Raw genomic sequence first — 25075 nt, 5'->3', positions numbered from 1 at the left:
GTGAAATGAATAGAAAATAGAGTCAAGACATTGACAAGGTTAGAAATAATGATTTGTATTTGAAATAACATTGTTTTTACATCAAACTTTGCTTTCATCAAAGAATCCTCCTTTTGCAGCAATTACAGCATTGCACACCTTTGGCATCCGTCCACAACACTTTTTTCCAGTCTTCCTCTGTCCAATGTCTGTGTTCTTTTGCCCATCTTAATCTTTTTCTTTTATTGGCCAGTCTCAGATATGGCTTTTTCTTTGCCACTCTGCCCTGAAGCCCAAAATCCCGCAGCCGCCTCTTCACTGTAGATGTTGACACTGGTGTTTTGCGGGTACTATTTAATGAAGATGCCAGTTGGGGACCTGTGAGGCGTCTGTTTCTCAAACTAGAGACTCTAATGTGCTTATCTTCTTGCTTAGTTGTGCAACGCGGCCTCCCACTTCTTTTTCTACTCTGGTTAGAGCCTGTTTGTGCTGTCCTCTGAAGGGAGTAGTACACACCGTTGTAGGAAATCTTCAATTTCTTTGCAATTTCTCGCATGGAATAGCCTTCATTTCTAAGAACAAGAATAGACTGTCGAGTTTCAGATGAAAGTTCTCTTTTTCTGGCCATTTTGAGCGTTTAATTGACCCCACAAATGTGATGCTCCAGAAACTCAATCTGCTCACAGGAAGGTCAGTTTTGTAGCTTCTGGAAGGAGCTAGACTGTTTTTAGATGTGTGAACATGATTGCACAAGGGTTTGCTAATCATCAATTAGCCTTCTGAGCCAATGAGCAAACACATTGTACCATTAGAACACTGGAGTGATAGTTGCTGGAAATGGGCCTCTATACACCTATGTAGATATTGCACCAAAAACTAGACATTTGCAGTTAGAATAGTCATTTACCACATTAGCAATGTATAGAGTATATTTGTTTAAAGTTAGGACTAGTTTAAAGTTAGCTTCATTTAAAAGTACAGTGCTTTTCCTTCAAAAATAAGGACATTTCAATGTGACCCCAAACTTTTGAACGGTAGTGTATATATATATATAATATATATTTTTCTAACACCCTAGAGAATAAAATGGCGGTCGTTGCAATACTTTTTGTCACACCGTATTTGCGCAGTGGTCTTACATGCGCTTTTTTTTTGGGAATTAAAAAATAAGACAACAGTAAAGTTAGCCCATTTTATTTTTATATTGTGAAAGATAATATTACGCAGAGTAAATCCATACCTAACATGTCCTGCTTCAAAGTTGCGCCTGCTCGTGGAATGGCGACAAACTTTTTCCCTTAAAAATCTCCATAGGCGACGTTAAAAAAAATTGTACAGGTTGCATGTTTTGAGTTACAGAGGAGGTCTAGGGCTAGAATTATTGCTCTCGCTCTACCGATCGTGGTGATACCTCACATGTGTCGTTTGAACATCGTTTTCATATGCGGGCGCTACTCACGTATGCGTTCGCTTCTGCATGCGAGCTTGGCGGGACGGTGCACGTTTAAAAAAAACATTTTTCTTATTTATTTTACCTTTTATTTTTAATTTTTACACTGTTCTTTAAAAAAAATTGGGTTACTTTTATTTCTATTACAAGGAATGTAAACATCCCTTGTAATTAGGGATGAAACAACAAATCGATTAATTTCATAATCGATTAGTTGTCGATTAATCGATTACTATTTTCATAAGTGATTAATTGGCCAGTAACATAATCGGGTTAAAAAAAAAAAAAAAAAAAACTAAAATTAGCCCTTTATAGTACAAAAAGAGCAAATAATCGCTGCTGTAAATGAATACGTTCACAGTTCTACAGTAAAAGAATGAACCCCTTACAGTAGTGATTATTTGCTTTTTTTTGTACTATAAAGGGCTAATTTTAGATTTTTTAGCCCCATTATGTTACTAAACGTCTTAGACCTGGTTCACATCTATGTGTTTTTTTATGCTTTTTGCACCAAAACGCACTACAGTTCATTTACATGGTTTCCTATGGGACACATTCACATCTAGGTTTTTTTCAGCCGCTGCGTATTTGGAAAGGGTCTGGGACTTTTTTTTTACCGCAAAACGGTCCTTTTCTGGTTCAAAATACTTCAATGGAGAAGCTGCAGAAAAGCATGTAGTGTGTTTTTGCAGCAATTTGTGTTTTTTAATCTGCCCAACAACAAACTGGCCAAAAAAAAAAAATGCAAAAACGCAAATCGCAGCAAAATCACGTGCGCAAAAATCAAAACGCACAGCAAAAAGAACTGCAGAAACAGATCAAAAGCAAACTGCATAGGTGTGTACCGAGCCTTATGCTGGCCACATGGATTAATTTTCAGGACTAGAAAATCTTTGTACATTCGCTGAATGAAAGAATGTTGTTTGAAATTTTCACTTGTTTTTAACATTCTGTTTTTAAAACTAATGTCATTTCTGAACGAAAACCACATACACTGTCTGAAAATTCCTTTGGCCAAGAAGTTTTCTATTATTATCCATGTCAGGCTAGGGAGAGGAATCTGATCACGTCCGCCGATACCGACGGCTCCGTTAAGCGTCGGTGGGCACCTCTCCCGCCGCCACTAAAAGTAATATTGCGGCGAATCCGCCGCAGAGACCACTTTTATCTTGAAGCGGACCGCCCGCTGAAGAAGAGGATACCGGGGTTATGGTAGATAGCTGCTGCCATAACAACGATATTCCTCTTCAAAGTAGTGACGTAAAACGACGGCGGGCGGTCCGGAAGTGGTTACTTACGAGCACTTTATATCATCACCTGTTGGGACTGTATTCGATATATATGTGTGTGTGTGTGTATATGAACTTAATTAACACTAAGCGCAGAAAATTGTTTTTATATTGTCCATTGCTTTTTAGCAATTTTTTCTTACTGCAGCTGGTGTATTGTTGAATATTTTCTGTTATCCATAGGCGATAAGGTTTCATTTTTCTTGTTTATTATACATGCATGCTGTACTTCCTATCCAGGTAGTATTTCCATACTTAACCTGTGCTCCTCTTTTCAGGTAATAAGGACATGCCTGTGATTCGTCTGGACACGGTCACCACGTCTGACTTCCTGGAGGTTTTAGCACACACCAAGCCTTCCGCCAAGAGCCTGGCTCAGAAATACAGCGACTGGCAGAAGGAATTTGAATCTGTGTGATGAGCACTTCGCCTGATCACCAGCAAAGAACAGACTGCCCCCCCCTGGACACTTCTGTTACTGCAACCAAGGACACTTGTAGTATACAGTAGACCATTGTTTCTCAACTCCAGTCCTCAAGGCGCCCCAACAGGTCATGTTTTCAGGATTTCCCTCAGATAAAACGGCTATGGTAATTACTAAGGCAGTGAAAGTGATCAAATCACCTGTGTAAAATAATGGTGAGCCTGAAAACATGACCTTTGGGGCGCCTTGAGGACTGGAGTTGAGAAACACTGGTCTAAACGACAGCTGGTATTTTTTTTTTTATACCAGTTTTTTTACATCCCTTGCTGCACAAACACCAGAGACTTCTGACATTTTAGTTGATGTGTTTGTTGTGCCATATTTTGCACTGAAGTGAATAAAGAGTTAAAGTTATTTTTTCCTGGGTTCCCAGGCTAAAACAAGTGGACATTTGGAAGGTGGCAGCAAGCAAAGTACTACATTTGCTTAATTCACTAAGCTATGATGCATGTGTTATTTGCCATTACCATTACGATGGATCAATTTTAGCCTTGTGACTAGAATTTTTAGTTCTCATTAGCCCCCGTTGCTGAAAGGATTGGTTACATAGATTTGGAGCAATGCCCCTCTGTCCCTCATTCCCCCTCATTTTGGTCTGATCTATATAGTTATATATAAAATCCACTTTTTATCTTTCAAAAAGTTTTCCCAGCGCTAAACCTTTCATCCAATTTCTAAATTGCTGCATTTGTACATTTTAAAAGCCAATTTAAAGAAATAGTAGTGGTTAAAAAAAGCCCTTGTGGATTTAATTACCCTTTTTTTTTGGTTAATTCTCCTTTAAGGGGGTGTGGCCTATGCCTACATACATTTGCCAGTAGGTGTCCCTCATTCCCATCTCAAAATGTTGGGAGGTATCTGGTTATGAGAGCATATCGAAACCCAAGGACAAAAATTGTATATATTGCAGTTTGCCAGTCCTTAGATGTGGTGGCTGCGTCAATTTTCTTATTTTATGGTTCCTTTTCTTTAATTCTCAGCTTGTGATCCTGCCAGTAACATACTGCCTGTCCTACAGTGACAACTCTTACTAGCTGTACTGTATAAATCATAGGTGATCAACCTATGGCCCTCCAGCTGTTGCAGAACTACAAGTCCCATGAAGCACTGCAAGCCTCTCAGTTACAAGTACGACTCCCAAAGACAGAGGCATGATGGGAGTTGTAGTTCCGCAAACAGCCGGAGGGCCACAGGTTGAGTACACATGGCATAACAGATGGAGCAGCATTGTCACCCTGGAGCAGGGCTATAGAACATCTCTGTGTTTTTTTTTTTTCATAACAGAGGGGAGGGGTTCTGTAGCTCTTAGGCCCAATTCACACCCCAGCATTTTGTACTTGAAGCTCGAAACTCCAAAAAGCTGGAAGAGAAAAAAAAAAAAATCAAATTATTCTCTATGGAGTTGGTTCACTTCTCTACTCCAAGTCACCTGAAGCTCAAAAAGATCTGGAACTTTTTTTTTTTGTAGTTTTCAATCAAGCAGATTGGTGCATTTTGAAGCATCCTTGGAAATGCATGGTTTGAGTATTTATTTGCGTTTTAGTGCATTTTATCGTATGCTTTTGGTTTTTTTTTTTCGATCAAATGCAATAATTAAATGAAAATAAATAATAACTAAAAAATAAATAATTAAAATAAATAAAAAAACCTTAACTACCCAAAATAAATAAATAAGTAAACTAATAATTAATAAATGAACCTCTAACCTTTATGCCGCGTACAGACTATCGGACATTCCGACAACAAAAACGTGGATTTTTTTTTTTTCCGAAGGATGTTGGCTCAAACTTGTCCTGCATACACACGGTCACACAAATCTTGTCGGAAATTCCGAACGCCAAGAACGCGGTGACGTACAAGATGCACGACAAGCCGAGAAAAAAGTTCAATAGCCAGTGCGGCTCTTGATTCCGAGCATGTGTGGACTTTTGTTTGTCGGACTTGTGCACACACGCTCCGAATTTCCAAAAAGTTTTGTTGTCGGAAAATTTGAAAACCTGCCCTCAAACATTTGTTGGCGGAAAGTCCGACAGCAAATGTCCGATGGAGCCTACACACGCGGTCGGACATTCCGACAACAAGCTCACATCCAACATTTGTTGTCGGAAAGTCCGATCGTGTGTACGGGGCATTAGGCTTAATGTACACGAGATATTTTACAACCTCTCCTGAACGATAAACCTTGACAGATAGTAACCGACGTTTTAAAAAAGGCAGTTTTGCTGCGTTTACATGCCGCGTTTGCGTTTAGAAGTGTAAAAAATTAAAAACTCCTGTAAATGAAACGCGGCTAAACGCAAGTTACCATGTCTACATGCTGTTACAGGCGTTCCGCATTTCAAATGCCACTGAGCATCCGTCCTGAAGGCATTTTTTTTTGCTTTCCAAAAAATGCTTCTAAACTCAACTGCCTAGAAATGACTATAAACGACCCGGTGTACATGTACTGATAAGATAACATAGAGCAGAGTTCAGGGGCAGCTGAAAAAACGCCCAGCGGCTCTTAAACGTCCGTTTACCAGCAGTGTACATAAAGCTTTAATCCCTTACAAAAAAGTAAAAAAATTAACAAATATATAATAAATAAAACCGTGTGAAAAATGATGGATTAAAAAAATGCAAAGCTCAAAAACGCAAATACAAGCGACCGAAAAAAAAACGCAGTGCTCATGTGTGAATGCAGCCTTAGAGATAGCTGGGAACACTGTAACTGATGACCGTGCAGGACAGGTGGGGAGCACGTTATCAGCTGACGACATTTCAGGAAGGATCAACGGGCTTTTTTTTCTAACGGTAAATCACCTTCAATGACTTTTTTTTAGCAGACCAAAATGGGAGCAAATAAGAGAAGCTCATTTTTTAGGGTTTGCATTTGTTTTATTGCATTGAAACTCAAGGCTGAATAACAACATTGTTTACTTCCAATAGCCAGTCATTGTCAGGGGCAGTCCTTTGAACCTGACTTGTCAAAGACGACAGTGGCTACAGGTACAGAGGCTCATCTATCAGACAGTTGTCCTATGTACATGTATTCTTGGCTTACCCAAACATACATATTTCTGTGAATAGAAAGAGGTAGCAGTGGAAGAACAGCCCTGACTTGGCTTATTTCAGACAACACAACGGTGAGGTGACTTGACAAACTGAATGGGTCTCTTTCCCCCCCACACACAGTTATGTTGGGAGGATATGTGTTCCTATGACGAGTTTTATTCCTTAAGTACAGCTGTACTCCAATGAATGCTATCACACCCTTCCTAGCCCTGGTGAGTTAAAGTGGTATTGTGGTTTTGCACAGAGCAGCCCCACTCCTCCTCTTCTTGGGTCCCCTACCGACGCTCCTGGCTCCTCCTCCTTGACCAGTGCCCCCAACAGCAAGCCGCTTGCTATGGGGGCATTGGTGCATGCTCGCCCCCGAGCCCTGCTCTATGTGTCCATAAGACACATAGAGCTGTGCCTCGGCCCCACCCCCGCCTTACTGGCTGTGGTTGACATTGGCTCCCACTGCTGTCTCAGCCAGTGAGGAGAGGGAGTCCCGTGACATCCAAGGCTCCCGTGCACATCACTGGATCAAGAGGGGGCTCAGTTGAGTATTAGGGAGAAGGGGGGGGGAGCAGCACACAGACATTTTTTTACCTTCATGCGTAGAATGCATGAAGGTAAAAAAAACCTTGTGCCTTTACAACCTACAACTTTAATCTACACCAAATTGCTCCACCTATTCTGTTTACTTATCCTAGTAGCTCTAGAAATCCTTTTGGGGCTGCGCACCTCTTATGGGGGTATAGGGCCTTACCTTGTTCCCAGCCCCATACATATCCATAATGTCTCATTCTTCTTTCCTATGCTAAATACCCAACACCCCCTGCACATGTGAGAGGCATGACCCACTCCACAGCCGCATAGTACCCAAGACTCTAAAAGAATCAAGGAGCAACTATACAGGAAGACTTCACTGGGGTGCTGTGTATTATTTACCTAATTTAAAAAACATCTGTAATTTGAGTACCTCTTTAACTCCGACTGGAGCCATCCTTTTGAGGACATCTGAAGCTGGTAGGTGGGTTTCTGCTCATGTGATCATAGCGATTGGCTGTCACAATACATAAAGATACTAATGCGCAAACCAAATGTGTATAAGTCAATGAGTGGCTGCCAACATGAACAAGTGTTCCCACACAGTGATAAATACAATTGTAAATAATGTGGCACTTACTCAAAAGAAAGTGCAGAACCTAGGGTTCCTCCAAAGGTTGCTAGGGGTTCCTTCAGCATTGGGCAATTCCTGCCTCTCAGATAAGTTCCCACTGACACCATTGATCTTTTTAGCTATCTGTAAGGAGGCAATTCTTCCCAATGACCACAAGTGTAAGGACCATTCTTCCCACTGACCATCACACTATTGTATCATGAGTTGTAGATTTTTAATTTTTAGCAGGGGTTCCCCGAAACTGGAGAACTATTTCAAGGGTTCCTCTGTGTTGAAAAGGTTGAGAAAGACTGCAATAGATGATAATAATTCCAAAAAACATGATCCAAAAAGCCAAAAAAAGTTCATAAAGTGCTTGTGCAAAAAAATAATCCGAATCAAAATGTGAAATCACTCAGTGTGAACCTTGATAAGGTTACATGAGCTGTGACGCAACACGTCGGGAGGAGCAGGGTGACGTCCTTGATTTATGTGAAGTTGACCACTTTGGTTTTAGATATTTCTTTATATTGCATGCAAGCATATAATGGAGGAGTGGTGGATATTAAGGAGAGTAACACGTGCAGTGGAGTGTCCTTTTCATCATTGAAATACATTGGATCTGGCTGGATGTTGCCAGGAAAAGAGCCTGCTGCTTTAGATATCTGAGATATTTATAACAGAAGCGCTACTAGACCTGTAGGGGTCTTAAATTGAGGTGAGAGGCTGGGGCAAATCATTGGTGTACTATGGATGGTGGAAGTATCACTTTATGAACTGAATTATCATACTGATATCACATTTTGATTCAGATTGTTTTTTGCACAAGCACTTTATGAACTTTTTTTTGACGTTTTTCTAATTATCATCATTGTATTATTGATATTGCATTGTCACTTTTGAAATTTCTGCACTTTATATTAAGTAAGCGCCACATTATTTACATTGAGATTGGCTGTCAGAGTGATCACATGATGATCGGAAGCCAACCTTACCTGATCCTAAATGGTGACCACTCCGTCACAGTACGGGGCAGGCAGGAAAAGATTAGAGCAAAGCAACGGGTTGGCTTTAACCACTTGCCGACTAGCGCACGGCGATGTACGTCGGCACAATGGTACGGCTGTGCAAATGGGCGTACCTGTACATCCCCTTTTAATCGCGGGCTAGTGGGCCGCCGCGTGAGCGGTGTCCGCCGGTGGCCCGCGATCGTAACACGGAGAGGCAGAACGGGGAGATGCCTATGTAAACAAGGCATTTCCCTGTTCTGCCTAGTGACATGACAGTGATCTACTGCTCCCACTGATCGGGAGCAGTGATCTCGGTCATGTTCTAGTGAGCCCATCCCCCCTACAGTTAGAACACAGTGAGGGAACAGTTAACCCCTTGATCACCCCCTGGTGTTTAACCCCTTCCCTGCCAGTGTCATTTACACAGTAATCAGTGCATTTTTATAGCACTGATCGCTGTATAAATGTCACTGGTAGTGTCCGATGCATCCGCCGCAATGTCGCAGTTACGATAAAAAATGCAGATCGCCGCCATTACTAATAAAAAAAAAAAAATGAGTAATAAAATTGCTATAAATCAATCCTCTATTTTGTAGACGCTATAACTTTTGCGCAAACCAATCAATATATGCTTATTGCGATTTTTCTTTACCAAAAATATGTAGAATACGTATCGGCCTAAACTGTGGAAGAAATTTGTTTTTTTATATTATTTTTTGGGGATATTTATTACAGCAAAAAGTAAAAAATATTGCTTTTTTTTTCAAAATTGACGCGGCAGAGGTGATCAAATACTACCAAAAGAAAGCTCTATTTGTGAGGGAAAAAAAAGGACGTCAAATTTGACCGCACAATTGTCAGTTAAAGCGACGCAGTGCCGTACTGCAAAAAGTGCTCTGGTCAGGAAGGGGGTAAAATCTTCCGGGGTCTGAAGCGGTTAATCCCCCAGCTTATACTACCTTTCCTTCACTCCCCAGGTGCATCATTTATTGCAGGGAGCAAAAGGAAATACACGGTATGGAGGAGCATGTGATACTGCTGGACCAATCAGTGCTATCACAAGGAGAGTCTGCAGCCCTTTTAAATGGGTTGTAAACCCTCGTGTTTTTTTTTTCACCTTAATGCATCCTATGCATTAAGGTGAAAAAACACCTGGCAGTCACCGGCCCCCCTCATTTTACTTACCTGAGTCCTAGAACTTGACCCGACGGGGACGCGCTGTTTCTCTGCCCGGGGTTCTCGGCTCTTGATTGGATAGATAGCAGCGCAGCCATTGGCTCCCACTGCTGTCAATCTAATCCAATGACGCGAGCGCCGGGGGGGGGCGGGGCCGAGTCCGGCATTTGTGTCTATGGACGCAAATGCTGGACTAGGTAGCGTGCCCGCAAGGTAACCCCCTCGGGGAAGCGCTTCTCCTAGGGGGTTATCTGATGTGGGTAGGAGCCGCGAGAGCCACCGAGGGTCCCCAGAAGTCCAGGATCGGGGCCACTCTGTGCAAAACGAGCTGCACAGTGGAGGTAAGTATGATATGTTTGTTATTTAAAAAAAAAAAAAAGCGAACCCTTACAATTACTTTAAGCTTCAACCCTGACGACTCGTAGCTTATACAAAGCAGCAGAACAGAGCATCGGAGACATGAAGGAAGTATAAGCTGCTGGGGGGGGGGGGGGCCCTCTGTGGAAATGAACCTGTTGGGGGTTCCAGGAAATCTAGGTCATGTTCGGTGGGATAAATAGACGATTTTGGTGGTGGAAGGGTGGCCGGTGAGTCAATCTGCATCTGGATTTTCCTATAACAGATCCTTTAAGATATAATCCACGGCTTCCGGGAAACTTGCACAGGTCAGGTGTGGCGCCGGCTGTATTTTATGTTCATCTCCTTCTCTGTATTTTCCTGGTAAACATGAAAACAGTTATTTTATTGGGTTGTACCGATTGATGCACAAGCTAAAAATTGGACAGTTCAGGTGTAAAAATGAAAATTAGGATAAGGATTCCTTGTGCAACCAGGATCTTCATACTTTTCCAGTGCATTGCATTAGTGCTCATGTATTAATGTTTGCTGCATTAAAGCGGAACCCCACCCTAAGAGGGAAGTTCTGCTTCAACACCTCCTTCCCCCTGATCTCCCACTTTTGGAGGTTTGCTTTATTTTTTTGGGGAGTGGGTACCTAGTTTTAGCAGGTACCCGCTCCGACTTCCAGTCCAACTGCCTAGGCAATCCCCCCGATTCTCCCCGATCGACCTCACAGGTCCCAGGAGGCTGTCGGGTCCGTTCACAAAGCGCAACATGACTCACAGTGGGAAGCAGTCTGTGAAGCTGCAAGGAGTCACAGCCAGATTTAGACATGTGCACTGCCGAAAATTTGTTCTTTTTTTTTTCCGTTTTTCGGGTCATTCGTTAGGATCGAAATTCGTAAATTTGAAAAAATTTGGAAATTCGAAAATTCAAAAGAACGAAAATTCTAAATAATAATAACTAACCAATAATAACCTACTATTAAATTATAGGTATTGGAATTTCCTTTCAAATTTGGCTTTAGGTTACTTTCACACTGAGGCGGGCAGGCGCTGGCGGTAAAGCGGCGCTATATTTATATATCTATATTTATTCGGCCGCTAGCGGGGCGGTTTTAACCCCCGCTAGCGGCCGAAAAAGGGTTAAAACCGTCCGCAAATCACCACTTTGCTGGCGGGTTTGCAGCGCTGCCCCATTGTTTTCAATGGGAAGGGGCGCTTTAGGAGCGGTAAATACACCTCTCCTATAGTGCTGCAAAGAGGCGGCTTGCAGGACTTTTTTGACCGTCCTGCAAGCGCACCGCTCCAGTGTGAAAGCCCTCGGGGCTTTCACATTGGAGTGAATTGAGCGGCTCTTTCAGGGCGCTTTGCAGGCTCTATTTTTAGTACTTTAGTGCCTGCAAAGCGCCTCAGTGTGAAAGCAGCCTTAGTGAATGAATATGAATTTATCCGGTTACGAATTATCCGAAATAATGAATGCCGCATCTAAACGAATGGAACGTAACAAATTAATAATAATAACGTAACATTCACTAACAGCCAAATTTGAAAGGAAATTCCAACACCTATAATTGAATAATTTGTAATAGTTAACCACTTAAGGACCGAGCCTCTTTCTGAGATTTGTTGTTTACAAGTTAAAAACAGGTTTTTTTTGCTAGAAAATTACTTAGAAAAAAAAATGTATAATGTTTGCGGGTTCTAACACCCTAGAGAATAAAATGGCGGTCATTGCAATACTTTTTGTCACAACGTATTTGCGCAGCGGTCTTACAAGCGCACTTTTTTTGGAAAAAATACACTTTTTTAAATTAAAAAATAAGACAACTGTAAAGTTAGCTCAATTTTTTTTATACTGTGAAAGATAATGTTACGCCGAGTAAATTGATACCCAACATGTCACACTTCAAAATTGCGCCCGCTCGTGGAATGGCGACAAACTTTTACCCTTAAAAATCTACATAGGCGACGTTTAAAAAATTCTACAGGTTCATGTTTTAAATTACAGAGAAGGTCTAGGGCTAGAACTATTTCTCTCACTCTACCGATCGCGGCAATACGTCACATGTGTGGTTTAAACACTGTTTTCATATCGTTCGCTTCTGCACGCAAGCTCGGCGGGATGGGGTGTCTTTAAAAATATTTTTTTTCTTATTTATTTTACCTTTTATTTTTACACTGTTCTTTTGAAAAAATGTGTCACTTTTATTCCTATTACAAGGAATGTAAACATCCCTTGTAATAGAAAAAAAGCATGACAGGACCTCTTTAATATGAGATCTGGGGTCAAAAAGACCTCAGATCTTATATTTACACTAAAATGCAATAAAAAATAAAAAAAATTTGCCATTTGAAAAAAAAAAAATGTCCCTTTAAGAGCTATGGGCGGAAGTGACGTTTTGACGTCCCTTTCACCCTGCAATGGTGTGGAGACGGGTGGAGCCATTTTCCCCTCACTCATCCCCATACCCAAAAAGGAAGATGATCCGATCGCTTATCGGAAACCGGACCGCCAGCCAAAGAAGATGATACCTTGCTGCTATAACAAAGATATCCCTCTTCAAAGTTAGGACGTATATCGGCGTGCGGCGGTCCGGAAGTGGTTAAGTTATTATTAGTTAGTTATTTCGGGTTTTTTGATTTTCAGATTTTCGTTCTTATTTTCGGATAATCGTTCTGTGAATTTTTGTTCTTATTTATGGACTTTTAAATTTACGAATATTCGGAAAAATATTTGTTAAACGGGTTTTCATTCATTCAGATATTTCCGAATGAAAGAAATTGTCGAAATCCTTTAAAAAACTAAATTCGGAACAAAACCAATTGCACATGTCTAGCCAGATTCCCTTGGTAAACATGCCGGGGACCCGAAGACCGATGTGAATGGCGCTGAATCTTTGCACAGGCAAGTGGCTTTTTTTTTTTTAAATCAGGTGCTACAGTAATTGTAGCTGCTGACTTTTATTTCTTTTTTTTTAAAGACCGAAGATCCTCTTTAAGGCAGCACATTCAAATGAATGGGCTGGCAATGCGCCAAAATCGCCCCAAAGAAATTTGAGCCATTTTTGGCAACGCAGGGCGCCTCTGCAACACATGTGCGTTGAAGTGCCATTTAAAATGATTGCAATGCACCACAGCAGCAGACTGCAGTGGAAAAGTGTGAACTGCGCTTAAGTCTCTTAAAATGTAACCTCCAAGGGCTGAAACACACTATTGCAATTGGTTGCACAGAGCTTGTTACACTATATCACCAAAAGTATTGGGACGCCTGCCTTTACACGCACATGAACTTTAATGGCATTCCAGTCTTAGTCTGTAGGGTTCAATATTGAGTTGGCCCACCCTTTGCAGCTATAACAGCTTCAACTCTTCTGGGAAGGCAGTCCACAAGGTTTAGGAGTGTGTCTATGGGAATGTTTGACCATTCTTCCAGAAGCGTATTTGTGAGGTCAGCCACTGATGTTGGACAAGAAGGCCTGGCTCGCAGTCTCTGCTCTAATTCATCTTAAAGGTGTTCTATCAGGTTGAGGTCCGGACTCTGTGCAGGCCAGTCAAGTTCCTTCACCCCAAACTCGCTCATCCATGTCTTTATGGACCCCCGCCAAGTGCCCCAATAGCTAGCTGCTTGCTCTGGGTGCACTCATGTGTTCTCACTTCCGAGCTAGGCTCTGTGTGTCCACTGACACACAGAACGCGGCTCAGCCCCGCCCCCTACTAACTGGCTGAGATTGACAGGAAGAGGAGCCAATGGCTTCCTCTGCTGCATCTGTGTCCAATGAGGAGAGAGAGCTGCTGCTCTCATGCACATCACTGGATCGAGATTGGGCTCAGGTAAGTACAAGGAGGGATGGGGAGGGGGGCTGCATGCAGAAGGTTTTTTTACCCTAATGCAAAGAACTGCCTTTACAACCACTTTAACACAACACATGTTAAACCTGTGCGGAAAACTATTACCACAAGGATGCTGGCACCAAAAATAACGAATGAGGCAAACTCCTAAGTAGATTCTTCTCTGTGTCATAAAGCTGATGCAAACTGTTGTGCAATGTCTTCATAGATGGTGAGAAGGACACACACAGGAAGCACAGTACATATATGTTCATAGATACACACCTGTTCTAACTAGGATGCCCAACATTCCGGTGTTCTGTGCCCCACCGATGTCATCCCTGGAGTCCTGCGTAGAGAATGCAAAATGTTTTAATATGCATCTATGTTTATGTATTAATTGTGTTATGCCAGTTTTGTCCTTTGTACATAGCTGAGTGGAATGCATTTGTGTAGTGTTTATCATATATTCATTATGACTTGGACCATGGGGGGGGGGGGGGGGGGGAAGCAAACTGATCTCTTACTGACACAAACTGATCCCAAAAGTCCACACACACACACACGCACACAAGCCCCTAGGGCTTTGCACATAAGTGCTGCAGTATCTGAAGAGCGTTGTATACAATGAGCTTTATTTTTTATTTTTTTTTTAAGTATTTGCAAAGCTTTTAACCAGCTTCAAGCTGCTTTGTTAAAGCCTTTAGAAAAAAGCTCTTGATAATTTTTTTTCAACTTTTATCCAATCCCCAGGGGGCCCAAGAGCATATACCGCCAGTCTTGCTTTGATCCGGGTCCCTGTTGCTGAGTAAAACCTTCTCTTTATTGATGGTAATGCTGGCTGTAGCTCCACCTCAGTCTGAAGCCCAATTTATGGGCATTCCTGTAGGGAGGTACGGCCAGCATTGAGACCCCACTTCTCGCTAAGAAGACCATTCTTCTGAATGAATGAACAATCTGCATCGTCCCGACAGACCTTTTTGTTCATTTATAATAGTAAAAGATCACTCATCATTGCAGACGCAGATAGAATTCACAGCAGCACAGTGCTGAATGATCTTTTTGCTTATTTTGAATGAATAGGCAGTGTTCATTCACACCTAATGTTCCCATTTTGAGGGGTTCCCACCATCCCTGAATTGAGTTCTTGGTTCTGCACACCTGCTGTGCCCATTATGAAGGGCTCCCAGTATCCATGTACTGAGTTCCCAGGTCTGTACACCTACTGTGCCCATTATAAAGGGGTTCCCACCATCCCTGTGCTCAGTTCCCGGGTCTGTACACCTGCTGTGCCCATTATGAGGGGTTCCCACCATCCCTTTTCTGAGTTCCTAGGTCTACATAGCTGATATACCCATTATGAGGGGTTCCCACCATCCCTGTTGTTTTTGTATTAAAGAGAATGTAATAGAAGGAGCAGAGACGCACACAGAGGTGGATGGAAACACCCAAAATTCCCAGGTGGACAGAAACAGAGTTGGGAACTATGGTCAGGAGTATCCAAAAACACCTAAGAAGTTTGAGGCTAACTCAGTCCACCATGCTCTACCTATAGCTAAAATATTTCTTTTGGATAGCTCTTTAAAGCCTTACACAATCCTGCCTACCATGATCAAACTACAGGCAGTACCCGAGTTACGAACAACTCCTATTTACAAACGGCCTCAAATGCCGGCCACTTGTGCTCCACGTTGGTCCTGGATACCTCCGGACACATCCCATACTGCAGTACTACATATACTGCATGGCCAAAAGAGCCCCAGATAACATAACAAGCGCCCGGAACATTCCACATCCATGCACAGGCGGACCTTACACTTACGAATGCAGTGTTCCGACCGGAAGTTACACTTACAAATGCAGTGTTGCGACTTACGAACAAACCTATAGTCCCTATTGTGTTCGTAACTCGGGGACTTCCTGCATCAGTATATTTACCGGCCTCCAGGTGGAACACTGTTTTTCGTGCACTGTGTCTAATCAGCACTAAAGGCCCGTACACACAATACGAAAATCGGAAGTAAAATGTTGTTCAGCGAACAATCTGCTGATTTTCGGATCTTCAGTATGGTGCTTTTCGACAGCCAATTCCATTTTTTCGTCCGACAAAAGCTGGATTTGCCGACTACAAAATTTCTGTCCTACGAGAATTTTCGCATGGCAAAGTAACTTTTTCACTCTCGACAAGAGACTAGCATGCAACAAAAAAAAAAACAGACGAATGGTCGTCCAAAAATTTGATCGTGTGTACGAGGCTTTAGCTGTGAACTCTGATTGTGGAGGTAATGCCAAAAATAACCACAAGAGGTCAGTGTTGTACTGCAGATTTTAGCTTCTGTTGTATGATAGATGGACTTCAGTGGGAACAATTAGGATTCTCCCAGCACTCTGCATAGTGACTACACACCTAGGTACAGACATATACATACAAGTAAATCAACAAAATTCCACCACGGCCAATCAATGCAGCAGAATGGAAATCAACCCAACTGGAGGGTCTATGGTTTGTGATTTTCATTTAAAATCATTGTCACATTACAGATGTTGGGCTTTTTTTTTTTTTAAGGACCAACAAGACTTTCTTTAGGGGGGGATGTTGTCTTTTACTGGGTTTGTTATTTATTTATTTGTAACTTCTGTTCAGCTAGTTTTGTGATCCAGGCACCTCCGTCAGACAGCACGGCCAGGACTCTGACCTTGCCTTAAACCCACTGCAGCAAAAAAAAAAGATCAAACGTGGACTGGACAATGAAGGTTGCAGCAGTACACTGATAACACGATCATTCTCTCCTGTCGGCAAGCTCCCAGTGTTAGAATGGCACTGAACAAAAAGCTAACTAGCTCACTCAGTTCATATTACAGGGGAATACGGGAAGTTAGTATAAAAAGACCGTAAATCGCCATCTAACCCTTTCGCTGCCAGAGAAGCTTTTGTGTTTTTAGCACACGTTAAAAAAAAAAAAAAAAAAAACACATTTTTTTAGCATGGAAGAATAGTTAAAACCTTCAAAACATTATATATTTTCTGAGCAAACATCCTTAAAAATAGTGGTAGCTCACATTTTTGACGTCACACAATATTAACGCAACAGTTTATGAAATGTAAAAAAAAATGACAATAAAAGTAATTTTAGGGCACCCAAACGCAATATATTTCCCATTTTTGATGAGGTTGTATCAACTAAATAGATACCCAACATGCCAAAGCTTAAAATTGCGTGCGTCTGTGAAACAGCAACAAACTTGGGCACCCTATATTTTCCGTAAGTTATGTTTTTAAAAGCCCCCTACAGGTCATCAGTTTAGAGATAACCATGAATAACAGGCCTAGAATGATTGGTCTCACCCCGGAGTGTGCGGCGATATGTAACATGGGTATCCCAGTCAACATTTTCATGCGTAGGCACCCCTGACAACTTTATTTATGTTCATACGAGCGTGTGGGGTCTTAGAAATGGTCTTTTTTTTGGGGGGTGGGTAAAGCTGAATTCCAGGAATTCAGACACTTTGTAAAAAGTGACGGTCCAAAGAGGTGCATGGCTTCTCCTGGGCTTATCTCTTTTATTTATATCTGACAGGTTTACTGCTGTGAATTACACTCAAGACACTCAGGGCTGTGGGAGAGGAGAAAGGCATCTTGAACAGGAGAGTTGCTGCAGCTGTTATGCTCGCTCCACCTGTGCATTCACTGAAGCCTTTGTATTATATGAACACGTTCACAAAATACAAAGGCTTCTGTGAATAGGCAGCAGAGGGGAGGGGTAGGCATAGCTGCTCTGCGTGCCTTTCTCTTTCTCCTCTCTCACAGCCCCAAGTGTCATTCCCAGCACAGCGATAAACCTGTCAGTTATAAACAATATAGCTAAGCCCAGGAGGGGCTTAAAAAAATGGCAGTATTCAGAATCGCCCTTTTTGGCGATCTGAACACTTTTAAGTGCAAAGAAGGGATTTGGGGTCTTTTATACCCCTCCATAAAGAGTACCTGTCACCACCTATTACTGTCACAAAGGATGTTTACATTCCTTATGACAGCAATGATCCTTATGTTCAATAAAAGTGATCAGAATTGTTTTCTTTTTTAAAGGGACAATGTAAAAAAATTAAAATAAATGCGCCCCAACCCCGTGCAGCAAAGAAAACGCATACGTAAGTTGCGCCCGCATATGTAAACCGTGTTCAAATCACAGGTGAGGTATCGACGCAATCGTCAGAGTGAGAGCAATAATTCTAGCAAAAGACCACCTCTGTAACTCTAACCTGGTAACCATTACCTTTTTATAAAGCGTCGCCTATGAAGATTTTTAGGTACCATAATTTGTCGCCATACCACGATTGGGCGCAATTTCAAAGCATGACATGTTCGGTATCTATTTACTCGGCAATATCCTCTTTCACATTATACAAAGAAATTGGGATAACTTTACTGTTTAGTTTAGTTTTTTTTTAAATTCATGAAAGTGTCTTCCCAAAAAATTGCATTTGGAAGACCGCTGCGCAAATACGGTGCGACGTAAAATATTGCAACGATCGCCATTTTATTCTCTAGGGTCTCTGCTAAAAAAAAAAAAAAAAAAAGATTATATATAATCTTTTTTTTTTTAGCAGAGACCCTAGAGAATAAAATGGCGATCGTTGCACCGAATATATATATATATATATATATATATATATATATATATATATATATATATATATATATATATATATATATATATATATTATATATACGGATTTTAACGTAAGCAACAAATGTCATAAATAGGCTTAGGCATGAAAGGGTTAAACCATGGGAACAGGTGAGTGTACTGCAAAGGTGTACTGAATACATATTTTCTATTTTTCATGACATACACTTCAACAATTCCAACTCACATCCCCGATCATGACGGCCTCCTCTGGGCTGCAGCCTGTGCTCCTCAAGGCTTCCAGGAAGAAAGTCTTCTCCGGTTTCCCAACCACAGTGGCTTTGGTGTCAGTAGCATACTCCAGGGCTGTGACAAATGGACCAGGACCCAGGGCCAAGCCATCCTTCCTCTTGTAGTACCTTGCCTTGTGGATGGCAATGATTGGAGCTCCATCCAGGACCAGCCTTAAAGGAAAGATTTATATGTAGGAGAAGCCTTAGAACACGTTAGACTTCAGTAGGCACTTTAGCCTCTAGTAGACAACAGATACACTTAATATAAAAGTATGCAAGCTATGTGATTTTGAGGAACCTAAAATTATTAAAAACAAATAATTAAAAAAAATAATAATCTTTAGTCTCATTCAATACACCTAGGCAGGGCTATAACTACCATAATGGCCCTCCTGGGCCAGTTCTCTCTTCTGGCCACTCATGGACATTTGTAGAGGAATTCAGCAAAAGAACTTCAGGGGGTGGCTAGGGGTTCCTTGAGCTGTGGCTGATTTACCACCTATTTGATGGTGCCGACATAGTTCTGAGCCAATGCCACTTGGAGCAGCCAGTGGTACGACACCAATGATATTTATAGCTCTCTGTAAGGGGTCCATTCTTACCGCCACTGTAAAAAAGGGCATTCTTCTCACTGACCACCAAAGTAAGGGGCGTTGTTCCCACTGACCCCCAATTAATAGGTTTTATCAGGGGTTCCCCGAGATCTGAAAAATACTTTAAGGGTTTCCCTGGGGTAAAATGGTTGAGAAAGGCTGCCGTAGGACATCCCTTCAGGCTTGTGTGTATATTCATATAGTCTGATGGGATATCCTACAGAAAGCAACTCCCTTTCTCTTGTTTGTTGATAATGTAGAGTTGGGGGAAGTCCTCTGCATATACAGCAGTCTGCACACTGCCTCCAATAGCAGAATTCTTTTAATAAAATAATTGCAACACAAGGGGCGGGGCCTAGTAGAAAAGGGTGTTATCACTTGTCTGTACCTAGTGTGGTATGTTGGCTAAAAAAAAAAACACCTACTCCTTCAAGAAAATATTGTTACCGAGTAACAGCTTAAAGGATAAGTACACTTTTATCCAGCAATCATTTTAATGCCCCCTGACCCTCCTGACTGAGCCAACAGATTCCACAAGTGCAGCACCGGGAGTCTATATGAATGGGTATCTCTGCCGCCTCTAGGAGGATTTACCGGTATGCAAATTATAATGGGCACAGCCCCATCTAATGGCTATACCCTGCATTTTTTTTAAATAATGAATATATTTATTACCGTATTTACCGGCGTATAACACGCACCCCAATTTAGGAGGGAATTTTAAGGAAAAAAAAACTTTTAGGAGGGAACTTGAAGGGAAAAAAACTTACATTTAAATGCCCATCATTGCAGCCTTCTCAGTGCAGCCATGTCAGTGCAGCCTTGTCAGTGCAGCCATGTCAGTGCAGCCTTGTCAGTGCAGCCATGTCAGTGCAGCCTTGTCAGTGCAGCCATGTCAGTGCAGCCTTGTCAGTGCAGCCTTGTCAGTGCAGCCATGTCAGTGCAGCCATGTCAGTGCAGCCTTCCCCAGTGTCCATTGCAGCCTTGCCCCAGTCCAGCCTTGCCCCAGTCCAGCCTTGCCCAAGTGCAGCCTTGCCCCAGTCCAGCCTTGCTGAAGCCTCTGAGCTTCAAAATCACCGCGATTTGAAAATGGTGCCGCCGGCGCCGAAATACACAGAGCCGGTCCTCGGCTCTTCTCGGCGGCTCTCGTTCACTTTCGGCTCCACTCGGGATGGGCGTGACGGTGAGCGGAGCTATCCAAAACTAGCCGAGTATACTCGGCTAGGTTCGGGCGGCGCTCGAGTGAAACCGAAAGTGGCCGAGAAGAGCCGAGGACCGGCACTGTGTATTTCGGCGCCGGCGGCGCCATTTTCAAATCGCGGTCGGCGATTTTTTAGTTCTGACAGGTCAAGATCGCAGGGGATCGGCGTATAACACGCACCCGCGATTTTCCCCTGATTTTAAGGGGAAAAAAGTGCGTGTTATACGCCGATAAATACGGTATTTATAATCCATTTTTAATATATGAATAATGAAACTCCGGTCTGTGGGTGGAGCCTCGACATCATCACGTACAGTTATTAACCCTGTATTGTATGTGATGGAGGCTGGAGTGTGACCGCGGCTGGGAGAAGCTTACAGAAGATGCTGCTGTAGACCGGTTGCATGAATTGAGGGAGCCTTTTGGAACGGGCAGTCCTGTATGCAATACAGCTTCTTCTGCACCCCCTAGACTTAAAGTGGTTGTAAACCTCAGACATAAAATTTGAAGAAAGCATATCCTTATATAATGTGTACTTGTCCTAATCCAGAGCACTAAATGTCATTTTTTTCTGTTGCCCCCTTCCTCTGCTATCAACATGAATCACTTCTTACAAGTTTTCCTGACACCAAGAGAAAAATGGTGACAGGGGAGGGACTTCCAGCTGATTGACAGCCTCAGATCTGCTTCTGTGTGCTGTGTGAAGGGGGGGTGTGTCCTTTCCCTCCAATCAGCTCTTAGAGCTCTCTTCACTGAGCTTTGCAGTCTGTAACTTCAGCTCTCCGCCCCCTTTTTTCTGAACTCTCAGACAAGCTTATAAATTCTGAATTTTGAATGGATGTAGAGAAGACTGCATGGACAGGTACAACTTATGTGGGAGGATTTGTTTCATCTCTAGTTAGTCACTTCACTGGGTATATGTGAGGGTTTACAACCACTTTCGTCAGCATTTAACCCTTGCAGTGTGGAGGGGGGGGGGGGGGGCGGACTACTAGGGTATTTCATTTTTTATTTTTTTTTGTGCCCTTTAAAGTATATGAAGTTAGGCTGCCACAAGCATTGGACACATGATATTTGGTTTAATGTTTGGATGTAGACGCATAAAATGAATGAAAATCGCCAATCCCAGACAACTTTTTTATTTAAAGATCTGAGGTTCGCTCCGTTTAAAAAATATTGTTCTTGTTTTCTTATTAAAAAGGAAGATTTAGCATTTATTGTCTCTCTGAAAAGCAGTCCACTGCATTGGACTTATTGCACAGGTGTGGCTGCGGGGTTAAACCTGTAATCTGGTGAGGAGGCAACATATCACATCCTCACCACCAGTTTTAACCCCGTAAATGCCACACCACAGAACCACAACCGCATGCATTACACACAGTTGCAGGTTGATTGCAGCACAGCTCCGCGCACTTCAATAGGTGGCCTTCTCTAGCGAATGCACGCCAAATGCAACGTGCTCTTTAACTTTTGGCACCACCACGGCATGTGTACAGCCCTGAGTGTCTGCATGTCCTTCTTTAGGTGGGCAGTCAGGGGGCTTCCTTAGGTGGTCAGAGACTGCAGACATAATACAAAAGATGGTCAGAGACTGAGGACATGATACAAGAAATGGTCAGAGACTGTGGACATAATACAAGTGATGGTCAGAGACTGCAGACATGATAGCAAGAGATGGTCAGAAACTTCAGAGAGGATACAAGAGATAGTCAGAGACTGAGGACAGGATACAAGAAATGCGCAGAGACTGCAGACATGATATAAGAGATGGTCGGAGACTGTTGACATGATGCAAGAGATGGTCAGAGACTGAGGATAGGATACAAGAGATGCTTAGATTCTGAGGACATGATACAAGAGATGTGCAGAGACTGAGGACAGAATACAAGAGATGGCCAGAGACTGTGGACATAATATAAAAGATAGTCAGAGACTGAGGACAGGATACAAGAGATGCTCAGATACTGAGGACAGGATACAAGAAATGGTCAGAGACTACAGACATGATAGCAAGAGATGGTCAGAGACTACAGACATGATAGCAAGAGATGGTCAGAGACTACAGACATGATAGCAAGAGATGGTCAGAGACTTCAGAGAGGATACAAGAGATAGTCAGAGACTGAGAACAGGATACAAGAGATGCGCAGAGACTGCAGACATGATATAAGAGATGGTCAGATTCTGAGGACATGATACAAGAGATGTGCAGAGACTGAGGACAGAATACAAGAGACGGCCAGAGACTGTGGACATGATACAAAAGATGGTCAGAGACTCAGGACAGGATACAAGAGATGATCAGATACTGAGGACATGATACAAGAAATGGTCAGAGACTGCGGACATGATACAAGAGATGGCCAGAGACTACAGACATGACACAAGAAATGGTCAGAGACTGCGGACATGATACAAGAAATGGTCAGAGACTGCGGACATGATACAAGAGATGGCCAGAGACTACAGACATGATACGGGAGACTGACTGTGAACAGGCTATAGGAGTTGTTGGAGACTGGAGGAGATACTTGAGGAGACAGTCAGACTGCAGACATATTATAAGAGACTGCTAGAAATCACTGATATAACAGGGCATTAGGGAAGCACAAAACAGTGTCTGCAGAAGTCCTGAGGGCCGCACAGAAAGGACCAGAGGGCCGCAGGTTGGACACCAGGGGCTTAATGTGACTCATTCAAATAGGACTGCACTGCAACTGCCCTGCAACCGCCTGCAATACATGTGGTTGTGGTGTGGTCGGTCAGCATTTTCATGGTTAACCGGTTCCCGACCGGCTCCTGTAGATATACGTCAGCAGAATGGCACGGCTGCGCAAAGTAACGTACCTGTACGTTACTTGGAATCTGCCGCCGCCGGCGTGTGCGCGCCTGCCGCGATCTCCGTGAGTCGGGTCGCGGGTCCCGCGGACTCGATCGCCGCAGGCATACCCGCGATTGTCCTCACGGAGAGGACGAACGGGGAGATTCCGTTGTAAACAGCATCTCCCCGTTCTGCCTAGTGACAGTGTCACTGGATCTCTGCTCCCTGTCATCGGAGCAGAGATCAGTGACGTCACACTCACTGCCCATCCCCCTGACAGTTAGAATCACTCCCCTAGGACACACTTAACCCCTCCCCGCCCCCTAGTGGTTAACCCCTTCACTGCCAGTGTCATTTACACAGGAATCAGTGCATTTTTATAGCACCGATTGCTGTATAAATGACAATGGTCCCAAAAATGTGTCAGAAATGTCCGATGTGTCCGCCATAATGTCGCAGTCACAATAAAAATCGCTGATCGCCGCCAAAACTAGTAAATAAAAAATTATTAATAAAAATGCCATAAAACTATCCCCTATTTTGTAAACGCTATAACTTTTGCGCAAACCAATCACTAAACGCTTATTGCGATTTTTTTTACCAAAAATATGTAGAAGAATACGTATCGGCCTAAACTGAGGAAAAAAAATGTTTTTTAATATATTTTTTGGGGATATTTATTATAGCAAAAAGTAAAAAAAATGCATTTTTTTTTTAAATTGTCGCTCTTATTTTGTTTATAGCGCAAAAAAAAAAAAAAATCGCAGAGGTGATCAAATACCACCAAAAGAAAGCTCTATTTGTGGGAAAAAAAGGACATCAATTTTGTTTCGGAGCCACGTCGCACGACCACGCAATTGTCAGTTACAGCGACGCAGTGCCGAATCGCAAAAAGTGCTCTGGTCAGGAAGGGGGTAAATTCTTCCGGGGCTGAAGCGGTTAAAACAGGCAGCGAGGAGGTAATATGGCTGTCCAACACCATCTGAAATGTGATCCACCACACAACGCTTTTCAGAGGGACGCCAGTGTGAATAAGCCCAAAGGCAAATGAGAGAATCCGGCTCCTATGGGTGACAACTGATTCCTCTTCTATAAATGAGTTGTGAGTTACTGAGAATCAAGTTCACCCTATTAGAACTTCCTCCGACATCTCCGTCTTACACAATAAATTTTGACATCTCTTTGGTTGCAAAACCCCTTTTATTACCCCGGCCCTATAAACCCGCCGTCATCCCATTACAACACTCCGCTATCAGGAGGAAGAAGAGCAGAAAGAGACAAGGCTGTGCCAGGGAAAAGAGGCGGCAGGTAGTACGATCGTGTGACACGTTAACCCTTGTCACTAAACTTCTCCGCTTCACATTACTTGTAAAGACCAACTCTATTCACAGCAAAGGATGCTGGAAGGCTGAACCACTGTCTGCCATCAAAGAACTGAGCATTGTGAAGTCTCACTCCTCTTGCTGCATTCACCATATAGTAATAGGAAGATCAGCAGACAAAAAATGCTTCTGTGCCCCTTTCCGATTTCACTTCACTAAGGACTTGATTTCCCCTGGTTAGGTTCCACCAAATGCTTAGTGGGCAGTAAGTGCAGTCTCAATGGATGGCAATAGCAGACAGCAGAGCTGTGGGAGGGGCCCAGCAGGCTCCACCCTCTCCAGGCTGCTTGCAGGAAACTACAGGAGGGGGCGGAGACAAGACCAGTCACCCCGCACAAGGAGAGAGAGCAGCAGTGAGCGGTCTTTATTACAGGAAGAAAGCCTCACACTGAATGACTGCACAGATCCGGAAGA

The 25075-nt window shown here is 42.8% G+C and overlaps 2 protein-coding genes across 3 annotated transcripts in view; one reads left to right on the top strand and one right to left on the bottom strand.

Moving 5' to 3' along the window:
* The window catches only part of KATNAL2 (katanin catalytic subunit A1 like 2), an 80779-nt gene extending 77223 nt beyond the window's left edge, over positions 1–3556 (top strand). For both annotated transcript variants that reach the window (XM_073619428.1, XM_073619421.1), the window contains exon 16: positions 2997–3556. In XM_073619428.1, coding sequence (XP_073475529.1) covers positions 2997–3136 — 140 coding nt within the window. In that variant the 3' untranslated portion in view covers positions 3137–3556. The remainder of the gene's footprint in view (positions 1–2996) is intronic.
* A 2507-nt stretch (positions 3557–6063) lies between these two features.
* The window catches only part of HDHD2 (haloacid dehalogenase like hydrolase domain containing 2), a 52845-nt gene continuing 33833 nt past the window's right edge, over positions 6064–25075 (bottom strand). Inside the window, exons 5-7 of the mRNA XM_073619397.1 lie at positions 18619–18835; positions 14032–14095; positions 6064–10294 (exon numbers count right to left, since the gene is read on the bottom strand). Coding sequence (XP_073475498.1) covers positions 10191–10294; positions 14032–14095; positions 18619–18835 — 385 coding nt within the window. The 3' untranslated portion in view covers positions 6064–10190. The remainder of the gene's footprint in view (positions 10295–14031; positions 14096–18618; positions 18836–25075) is intronic.

Source organism: Aquarana catesbeiana, linkage group LG01 (assembly GCF_042186555.1).
Source record: "Aquarana catesbeiana isolate 2022-GZ linkage group LG01, ASM4218655v1, whole genome shotgun sequence".
Lineage (NCBI taxonomy): Eukaryota > Metazoa > Chordata > Amphibia > Anura > Ranidae > Aquarana > Aquarana catesbeiana.
The sequence above is the reverse complement of the archived record's forward strand: the minus strand, read 5'-3'. Positions and strand labels throughout refer to the sequence as shown.